This window comes from Aegilops tauschii, chromosome 4 (assembly GCF_002575655.3).
Source record: "Aegilops tauschii subsp. strangulata cultivar AL8/78 chromosome 4, Aet v6.0, whole genome shotgun sequence".
NCBI classification, from domain to species: Eukaryota; Viridiplantae; Streptophyta; class Magnoliopsida; order Poales; family Poaceae; genus Aegilops; species Aegilops tauschii.
This window is the reverse complement of record NC_053038.3, coordinates 140,050,429-140,060,919: the sequence shown is the minus strand read 5'-3', so window position 1 is coordinate 140,060,919 and position 10,491 is coordinate 140,050,429. Positions and strand designations below refer to the sequence as shown.

Sequence of the window (10,491 nt, the reverse complement as noted above, 5' to 3'; positions counted from 1 at the left end):
ACTTCAGAATGAAGTAGTTCATGCGAAACCCGCACCTCCATTGGATGTCTCACAAAGGTTTATGTGTACCTATGTAGCTTCCATTTGACACATCTCGCAGGCGCCATGATATGACCTAGTGAAGGGTAAAGTTATGCTCTCGGATGATGACCTTCACATATCGATCCTCCCCGTTCGAAAAAATACCCAGGCTTTGCTTTGGTTTCCTTCCCAGCACAATTATGTAAAGTTGAACACGGATGGCTCCTTTTATGAGGGTGTTTGGTGGGATTTTACTTGCCTTTTTTTACTTTGGCTTTTTTTGGCTTATAAGGTGCTTTCGAGAAAAATATAAGCCTAGGTGTTTTTTTGGCTTATAAGCCAAAGTAAAAAGGCCAAATAAAAGCCCAACCAAACACCCCCTAAGTCGGTGGATGGATCTGCAGCAACCAGAATGGTTTTGAGAAGCTCGAATGGTGAAATAATTTTCACTTCATGTAGGCACCTTCTTTCTTGCAATATCTAAAAACGTGTCGCTATCCTTGCAATGAAGTTATCTCTTGAATCTGATTGTTTGGGGGCCATATACTTTTTTTATCCGACGAGGCTATACTCGCTAAGCAATAAAGAACCTTATAGATCAAGAAATTCTTTCTTGGGTCAGGAGATCAAGCGGAAGCGGGAGGATAAAGAATGTTGTATTATTCATGTCCGTCGTAGTTAAAATAATGCCACCCCTTTTATGGCATCATATGGTAGTGAGCAGCAGCGTACTGCAGTTTGGCTAAGTATAAGGCCTTTGGTTGATGTGTTTGGATCTCGTCTTCGGTCATGTGTCTAGAGGTTTGATCGTTCCGATCTACGCTTTTCATCGTCTTTGGTTCGCTCTAGTGTTTGTAGCCGTCGCTAGTTGGTCCACGGATATAGTTGTCTAATATTCTCTATACTGCATGCATAATATATTGAAAGTTTCTCATAATAATAATAATAATAATAATAATAATACAGTAATATATTATATACCAAAAAATCAGAGGAGATACAAAGACTTGGCCAGAAAAAAAAGAAGAAGCCCAAGGTGCTTTGCTAGTGGTACTAGCAAAACCTCCTCCCCTCCTTCGCTTCTCCTGTCCTGCTGCAGCAGCAGCAGCCGGACTCCTCCCCCTTGGCCGCCGCCGCCGCTCTCCTGAATCCCAACGATTTTTAGCCGGGAAACGCTTTATTCTTCAGGCTACCTTGTTGACTGCATCCGCCGCCGCTGTTCCTCGCCGCTGCTTTGGATTCCGCTGCCGTTGCTTCGTCTCCCCCTCTCTCGCGGCGGAAGAGGGGCGGAGGTGGCACTAATGAAGAGGCTAGTAAGTACGTTTTCTCCCGTGATTTTCGATCGTTCGCTCGAGTGCTGGATTCTTCCTGTCCGTGTTGCTCTTTCCTTGCTGCTCCGTGATGTGTCGCTCTTGGATTCTCGTTTTGGTGCTTGATTTGTGTGTCTCCCGTGTGATCCGTTCCCAGTCTCGGATCTCTGCCTGGGGAATGGCGTATCCTTTCCTCGCTTCCTGATCGTTCCCCTGAGGTCTTCCGAGCAAAGACGCGATTTCTCGTGCTTCTTGATGTGTCTCGCGAGTATGTGTGTGTTCTCGGAACAGAGTTTGGAGCACTGATCTGGAAGAGCGATGTTTTGATGTGTAAGGAATGCTAATTGCTTGCTGTGTTCATGGCAGTGGCGTCTTCAGGTGGTCCTGTCATGGGTCCTGGCCGTCGTTCTCGGCTCAGTCCACGGCCATGTGCGGCGGCAATGGGGGGAGCAGGTGCCCCCGGAGTCGCGGCCGCACAGCGTCACCATTACCGAGTTCGGCGCCGTAGGGGATGGTAGGACCCTGAACACCCTGCCCTTCCAAAACGCCGTCTTCTACGCCCGGTCCTTCGCCGACAAGGGCGGTGCGCAGCTGTACGTCCCCAAGGGTCGATGGCTCACCGGCAGCTTCAACCTCACCAGCCACCTCACCCTCTTCCTCGAGAAAGATGCCATCATCATCGGCGCGGAGGTAACGATGGCTTTAATTTGGGTTGCAGTTATTGTTTTTTTCATTGAATTGTTATGATGGTAGTTACAGATTCTGCTTTGCATTGAATTTTGGAGAAGGAGTGTGTTAGATGAGGGCTATGGTTGCATGAATCTGAGGATACATATCCTTTTCAGCTGCATTTGCATTGAATTGCTAGTGATTAGGATAGGCATCTCCAATCAGTTCATCTTAGTTTCTTTGGACATGATTGGTGGATATACCTGATGAAGTATTGATTTTGTCATGTGCAATGTGAGGTCATAGGTCATGGATTTATCCAGGAAACGCCAATGTAGTTTGATTGTGCTCTTTGTTGGCGCGCTAGACGGCAGAGGAAATCCTATGCAGATACCCGATCAGCAGGGTTCAAGTTGGCTGGTATTTTTAGTTGTTTGCTTCTGCTTTACCATAGACAGCGAGTGTTTGGAAGGTGAAACTTACCTGTTTGATGTGAGGGCTGTGGCTAATAAGAGACAATTTTCTTTTGCATTGTTTTGAAGTCAAGCTGCTCTCTTTAATTATGCATGAACAGAGCATGGGCATGCTGCTCTGATGCTCCTGCAAAGATTGCGATTGCTTGTCGGTTATATATAAATTCCTTGTGTGCCACGCGACTATTTTTATTTCTTGTATGTAATTCGAAGGAAGACAAACATTTATAGCTGTACTTAATTATATGTGTTTTGAGTCGTCGAAAACAATTTGTTCTTCATACTTGAATATTTCTCCACCTTTTTAGTACTAACCATATTCATCTATTTGTCCCCTCACTATAGGAGTCATCGCAATGGCCAATTGTGGAACCTTTGCCATCTTATGGCCAGGGACTAGACCTTCCAGGTCCTAGACATCGTAGCTTAATAAATGGATACAATTTAACGGATGTTGTTATTACTGGTAATTTTCTTGTTATATGTACGCACTTGACTATGTCACATTTGTTTTTCCAGTTTTGACAACTGTTGCGTGCTTGGTCCACTTGTCGCAGGGAATAATGGACTTATCGATGGCCAGGGATCAGTATGGTGGGATTGGCTTCGCTCTCATGAACTAAATCATAGCCGCCCTCATCTCGTGGAGTTTCTGTATTCTGAAGAAATTGTGATCTCAAACTTGACATTTTTGAACTCACCAGCCTGGAGCATACATCCAGTGTATTGCAGGTGCATTAGCATTAATGAGCTTCATGCACGAGGTGTGATTTCGTGAGTGTTATTTGAGCATATACTAATTCTTACTGTTTTGTTTGTTTTCCAGCAATGTAAAGGTTCATAACGTCACAATTAAGACTTTGTTGGATGCTCCACTCACTGATGGCATAGTTCCAGGTATGATTGCTTCTAGTGTGGAGTACCATCTCATCTTCACACATTGTTTGGTGATTAATCATATGTATTTTGCACAGTAGTACTACTATTTTAAGATTAGGGTTCACAAATGAGCCAAGCCATAATTTTAAGATAGCAAATCCATTTGAATTTATTTTGAGTTGTTATTTCACACTAATATTTAGGAGACTAATGCTGACACAACAGGTGAACTACTAGAAGTTTTTCGAGGGAACTCAACTGACACACCTTTTTCTTTCTGTGGTATTTGTGGTTGCCATGTGCAATAAAAAGCTAGTTAACTCGAATCATTGTATTAAGAAACATGAGTATACTTAAAAGGCCCTATGCAACATGCTATGGATTTCAAACCATTGTTTTAGCTAACTTTAAGTGGTGTTGAACTGTTGTCTTCCAACTTTTTTTCCGTATGTAGATTTCGATAGACATGACAAGGAGTTTTACTTACTATTTCAACTGCATCATTCTGTCTCCACTCCATAACCATGAGAAGCAACTTTTACTTCTTTTACTAATGGAGCATTCCTTATCCAGATTCATGTTTGAATGTGTGCATCGAAGACAGCACCATTAGTGTCAGTCATGAAGCCATCTCAGTGAAAAGTGGGTGGGACAAGTACGGCATTTCTATCGGAAGGCCAACCTCAGACATTCATATCAGCAGAGTGGATCTTCAAGCGTCATCTGGTGCTGCACTTGCATTTGGCAGTGAGATGTCCGGTGGGATCTCAGGTATTCATGCTGATCACCTAACGATACATGGTTCTGATAAAGGGTTCTCTTTCAAGACCACCCCTGGCCGTGGAGGTTACATAAAGGAAGTGGTCATCTCAGATGTAGAAATGGATGGTATCCGTGTGGCCATTGAATTCATAGGTAATTTATCAAGCCATCCAGATGATGATTTTGATCCATCTGAGCTCCCGGTGATTGATCAAATCACCCTAAAGAATATGGTGGGAACAAACATCTCGGTTGCAGGAGTTTTATCAGGAATTGACGGTGATCCATTTACTGCGATCTGCCTTTCCAATCTCAGTTTCTCGATAACTGATTCAGCCTATTCTACTCCCTGGTCTTGTTCCAATGTTTCTGGATACTCGGAATCGGTCTTCCCTGAGCCTTGCTCGGAACTGTATACATCATCCTCAAATTCTTCAATTTGCTTCTCCCTTCCTAGTTACAGTGCCCTTGCTGTGGCATAGTCACATATATATAATCTTGTGTTCATCCTTCGCTTTTCTTGTCCCAGTCCTTGTACAATTCAGAAACATTAAGCCTCCACCACCATCTTTTTTCTATTTTTTCCCCAATAAATGCGTCAAGAAGAATCATATCAGGGTACTCTCTTATGGGGCCTATGCTCAGACCACAAGATGCATAATGATCATGAGGAAGAATCAAGTGGGGTTGTGGACAGCTATGTGCTTGCTTGTACAGCTACATTTCTTCATTCAATCTGTAAGAAATTTTTTTGGTAGGGCTTGTGTGCACAATAGTTGTCATTTGGTTATAAATTATCCAACCGTGGTTAAATTACCTCTGTATATTCTATCTCCAAGTGAGAATCAGTAAATCCACTAAACAACATCACATGTTTTCTTGGAGTTTGGCAGCCTGGCTATGAATGTAGAGCTAGATGTCTCCCTGGTTAAATAATTTGCTGTCAGATGAGTTGTTAATTTGATGTTGATGGCTCCATTTGTCCTCTCCCGGGCTCATTCATTATGATTAGCTTGTTCTTGCTGCCATGCTGTACTCCAATGGGGTCATGTTAGGTTGCCAACTGTGCAATCTTCAACTGCCACCTGTTGCTGAACAGCTGATAAATACATGTTCAGATGTTGATGTTGAGCTGGTCATGCTGGCCTTTTCATGTACGCTTTTGGAGGAATCTCTTGATGTCAAGAAGAAAAATAAGCCTGTTGGGGCTTCATTATTCTCTGCATGGACGCAATAGGTGTTGTATATTGTCATCGCCAGAGTGCTTAGGCATTCACAAAAAGTAGCACAAGATTACTCTTCGTCTACGGACTAGTCTTTACCGGAGTTAATATTCTGTACGCTCTTATATCATGGGATGAAAAAGGGAGTATATATTACACTGAACTCGAACTAGATACCCTTATTTTGTTCATGTGTCCTATTCTAGCCCACTAAGGGCATCTCCAACGCTGACCCCGTGCCGCACGGCCCAGATATGTTTTGCCATCCAACGAGGGCTTGTATCGGTCTGTCGGCCGATCCGAATGTGATTTTTCTTGTAAATCAGAAACAAACTAGGGGGCCGCTGCCACGCCCGCTTCTGATTGCGTCGTTCCACCCAAAAACACCGCGCGGCCCAGACGTGTTTTGCCATCCAGTGAGGGCCTGTATCGGTCTGTCGGCCGATCCGAATGTGATTTTTCTCGTAAATCGGAAACAAACTAGGGGGCCGCTGCCACACTCGCTTCTGACTGTGCCGTTCCACCCAAAAACACCTCCTTCCCCTATGCCATTTCTCACCCGAAGTCGGCTACCCACATTCATGCCGCTCTAGAGTGGCCGCAACGTATTGACACCGACCCAGAGCAAACGTGACCTCTTGCTGGTGCCGACGAAGCGGCTCGTCGGCCGAGGGCGCCGTCCGTGCCGCGTCCCTGGTGTTCGCGCCTGTTCAATGTTGGAGAGACGTTTACCGGCCGGGACGGGATGGATATTTACCACGCCGATTCAATGACCACCCCTCTGTCTGCCGCCATTAAACAAGCTCGTAAGCCGAGAAACCAAATCCGTCACCCGCGCATTGACGCACCTTGATGCTTGGCCTCGCCGATCGCCGACATCCACTATTTTTAAGGCAGAAACACCTGGCTCACAGCACACCACAACCCATCCGCCCGCCATCTTTCTCCCGTGCACCACGTCTGCCATGACCGCGAGCGGGAACACGCTGTAGGAGAGCCTCTCGACCCAGCATAAGCACGAGGTGGCAGCCCTTGCGGCCGCCTGACAGAGCTGCCATGCTAGGTGGATAGAGGCTGGCATGCCGGTCAGCTCTCCGGAGGTCTCCGAGACGACCCCACGATGGAAACTGGCCCCGACGAGGACTCCCCATTGCAGCCCGTGTCGGTGCATGCCGGCTTGATGATTGAGCAGGCGTAGGTGCACTTCGATGGGTCTTATCCCCACCGCTCATGAAGATAGCAGATGGAGGACGCGGACGCCCAAAGGGAACAACAAGGACTCGGAGAACGGGTGCCGTCATAGGCTAGGTTTAGGTCCGCTCCTTTTTTCGTAATGAAAACTGTCCGAAATGTAATGAATATGCCCTGAAAATCGTCTAGTTTGCATGTAGTTTGTCCACTTTATTAAAGCCCGGCTTGAAATGTATGTGGATAACTTTGGATGTCCGACTTCAACATCAGTGTTCATGGACTAGTACCGGCTTGAAATTATGTGGATAACTTTGGATGTCCGGCTTCAACATCAGTGTTCATGGACTAGTACCTCTGTCCGCCGACGGGTGCAATGTCCGGTTTGTAGGTCAGCATTGAAAATGCCCTAACATCCTATATATGTTTCTCGTAGTAAGAACCTATATACGTAGATTAAAGCAAAGTCATCTTCTGAAGTTGAAGTTTAGTTCCGGAACGGCAAATGATAATTAAAAATTCACCATACATATTTAATATTCATGAAAGTACAGTTCAAAAATAAGGGTATCTAAAACGCTAACCCTTAAAATGGACACTAGACACGTATCTGTCCGCGGATGCGTACGAACGGATCCATGGACAGTGATACAGGGGTCGACCATCCAACCATGTCCATATATATTTTAAATTGGACGAATGACATGCAAACCCGACGATTCGACATATTTCATTAAACTAAAGTGATCGGACCTAAACCTAGTCTAAATCTACATTGGCTTCCAATCTCCAAGTCCTTGTTGTTACCCTGCGTGCCCTTGCCGGACGGCCGGTGTCCATGTCTGGTGGAGATGAGACCCATAAAGTGAAGGTGTGGTCGCTGGCAAGAAAGAGTAAGACATGGAAATAGACTGGCCCACTTGAGACTCGAGACTCCGCCGCCTCCGAGATTGTTGTAAAAAACAGTAAGGGACTGGTTTCCTAGTGCACACAGAGAGAAAATAGTCCATGGCGCAGCGAGAAGAATGCTATGTTCTTTCATGAACTTCAAACTTCGACGAGAAATATCTACATTGCAGAGAAGAAAGAGATATGTTTCAAGAAGAAACCATACCGTGAAGTTTGTGTGAAGAAGTTGACCCCTCAAAAATATTGTTGATGCAAAGCAATTTCCGTTCGGTTTGTCCTAAGAAGAATGACTGCAGTCAAGAAGATTGAAGGCGAAGCAAATACATATGATTTGTTTCGTGGTTCTTCTTTCTCTTGTTTGAGTCATAGGACCATGATGCGTCTCAAATGTATTTATATTTTTGATTTTTAAATGCTATTATATTATCACTTTTGTATGCTTTATATGTTATTTTATATTATTTTTCTGAACTAACCTATTAATTTAGTGCTCAGTGCCAGTTCTTATTTTTTTGCATGTTTTTGGTTTTTTAGAAAATCCATACCTACAGAAGTTCAAACACGAGTAATAGTAGTAGATGTAGTTGGATTACGGTCTACTTATCACTGGCGTAATGCCTATATGAGATTATACCATGAATGATCATAGTTATAATTTGTGTTGTTCTGTCAATTGCCCAACATTAATTTGTCTACCATGCCTATACATGCTTTCGAGAGAGATGCCTCTAGTGAACATATGGCCCCGGGTCTATTTTCAATCAATACAAAAGTTCCTACAATTGCTCTTTTATATTCTTTCACTTTCTTGCCACTTTGCCTTATCACTATTTGCTTTTATTCTTGTAGCTAGCAAGAACAAGGGGATTGCAGCCCTCTTGCCTTGTTGGGTGCAAGCAACTTGTTTATTTGTGTGCAGGTGCTGCTAACGTTGCTAGCTTGGTTCCTCCTAGTGGTTCAATAAACCTTGGTTGTTAATTAAGGGAAATACTTTCTACTGCTGTGCTACATCTCCCTTTCTCTTTGGGAAAATCCAACAACTCCATTGTGAGCTGTAGAAGAATTTCTGGTGCTGTTGCCAGAGAAGTTACCATCTACCAAATCAGGTGCCTTCGCACAAACACCCTATTTTTTCTTGTTTTCATTTTCTTGTCTAGTTGTCTTTTACCTTTTAATTTGCCTTCTTTTTGGTTTGCCAAAAAATTCCAAAATAATAAACAAAATCTTGAGTTGCTATCTCTGCTTGTGTCGCCACTATGTCTACTCTTGAAGAAGTTGATGTTGAAAGTGCTAGTGAAGATAATCCTAGTGAAAATCACGAGGAAGCACTTAAGATACCTAACTTTAATAATGATCCTCATGATAATGAACCTCCTTTGAGTTTTTAAAACAAAAAAGATTGTCGTATAGGAAGTGGGAATGTTATTGGAAAAAGTGTTATTCAATAATTTTTTACTTGTATGGGAGTCATATCGTGAAGTGGAGGATCTATTCTTAAGAAAACTAATAATTATGTGGATGCTATTGCTATGCTTGTAGTCAAACTCGAAAGTTTTTTTTCATATCCATCCCGCTTTACAAAGATTGTTTCTTGAGCTCCCCAATATTCATGATCCTAGATCTAAAAAGTTAGCTACCATTATCCTTATGAATGAATTTATTTTATAATACAAGAAGCTAGGGACATCTTTGCTTTTTACAAAAAAACAATGAATATCCTCCTATAGAATAAACCCTCCATGATGAAGATGCTATGCGTAGAATGGAATCTAAAGATTATCATGCTTTGTAGCGAATCCTAGGAAAAGAGTTCCACATTAAGTTTTGGTTCAAAATTTATTTAAAAGCACTAACAATAAATCTGAATGGATTGTCAGAGGGATTGAGGATGTATTTACTGAAGATCGGTTTAAATATGCCTCTAGACTTCCTATAGATGATGAATTTACCGTTGTGTATGAAGGTTTTCATGGAGATGATCCAATCCCACAAGAGTTTGAGTTTATGAATGTTAAAATTACTAAGTATAGTTCCTTTTATTATTTGAGCTTACACTACAGGAATCAGGCACTTTGCCGTTTGCCATGGCTGACAGCAAAGGCATGCCTGGCGGACGACAAAGGCTTTTGCCGTCAGCCAGCAGACGGCAACAGGTCGAGCTGAATAGGCTACGGCAAAGGGTTCTTTGTCATCTGCTGGCGGACGGCAAAGATGAAATGGTCTTTGCCGTCCGCCAGCAGACGGCAAAGAGCCCGGACGACACACGTGGTAGGTTAGGTCCGTTAGGGGGTTAACGGCGTGCTTTCTCGTTAGCTGGCGGACGGCAAAGACCTTTGCATATTTGCTGTCTGCCAGTGGACGACATAGCGGGCCACGTGGCAGCACCTGGGGGGCTGGCCTATTTGATTTCTTTGCCGTCTTCTAGCTGACGGCAAAGATGCAATGGTCTTTGCCGTCTGCCAGCAGACGGCAAAGCATCCAAATAGCCAGCCTATTGCCCCCAGGTTGCACAGGTAGCTGACACGTGGCATATTTGTCGTCTGCTGGCTGATGGCAAAGCTCTTTGCCATCTGCCAGTAGACGGCAAAGAGCCTGTATAGCCCCTATTTTTTCTGTTTTTTCTTAAATTCATTCAATTTCACACACACACACACACACACACACATGAAAATACTTTCGACAAGCATACCAACATATATACATACCAAATCATATCCCTGCCATATGGATATGATCATCCAACACATATACATAGCAAATCAAAAGTCCATATGCAACATATATAGCTAGCCAACATATCCAACAACAAGCATACAATGGTTTCATCCATCCATACATATATAGGTAGCAAGTTTCACATTGTTCATCCTACAAAATCAAAACAAGAAGGAACAATAAAGAGAAGAGTAGACTCCATCAACGCAAGCTTCCTCATCTAAAGCAAATCTGCAAATTGGGAAAGAAGAAAGTTAGAAGAAGAAGACTAGTTAGAAGAAGAAGAAGAAGAAGAAGAAGAAGAAAAAGAGGAAAAAGAAGAAGAAACTTTTTTTCTTCTCT

At 43.4% G+C, this 10,491-nt stretch overlaps 1 protein-coding gene across 2 annotated transcripts; it reads left to right on the top strand.

Annotated features, from left to right (window-relative positions):
• Window positions 1-1,054: 1,054 nt before the first annotated feature.
• LOC109733366 (probable polygalacturonase) lies at window positions 1,055-5,060 on the top strand. 2 transcript variants are annotated; one of them, XM_020292574.4, is made up of 6 exons: window positions 1,055-1,334; window positions 1,698-2,021; window positions 2,819-2,939; window positions 3,031-3,205; window positions 3,300-3,370; window positions 3,926-5,060. In XM_020292574.4, exons 1-6 carry the CDS (start codon window positions 1,323-1,325, stop codon window positions 4,594-4,596), a joined length of 1,374 nt encoding a protein of 457 aa, XP_020148163.1. In that variant the 5' UTR covers window positions 1,055-1,322; the 3' UTR covers window positions 4,597-5,060. The 2 variants fall into 2 exon arrangements, with proteins under 2 accessions (XP_020148163.1, XP_020148164.1); XM_020292575.4 differs by having other exon boundaries at window positions 1,072-1,334; window positions 1,710-2,021.
• Window positions 5,061-10,491: the final 5,431 nt, after the last annotated feature.

Excerpts from the sequence above, each read along its gene's own strand:
- LOC109733366 (XM_020292574.4), top strand. Across the intron at positions 2,940-3,030 it reads AACGGATGTTGTTATTACTG|GGAATAATGGACTTATCGAT; the intron begins GTAATTTTCTTG and ends CACTTGTCGCAG. Across the intron at positions 3,206-3,299 it reads ATACATCCAGTGTATTGCAG|CAATGTAAAGGTTCATAACG; the intron begins GTGCATTAGCAT and ends TTTGTTTTCCAG.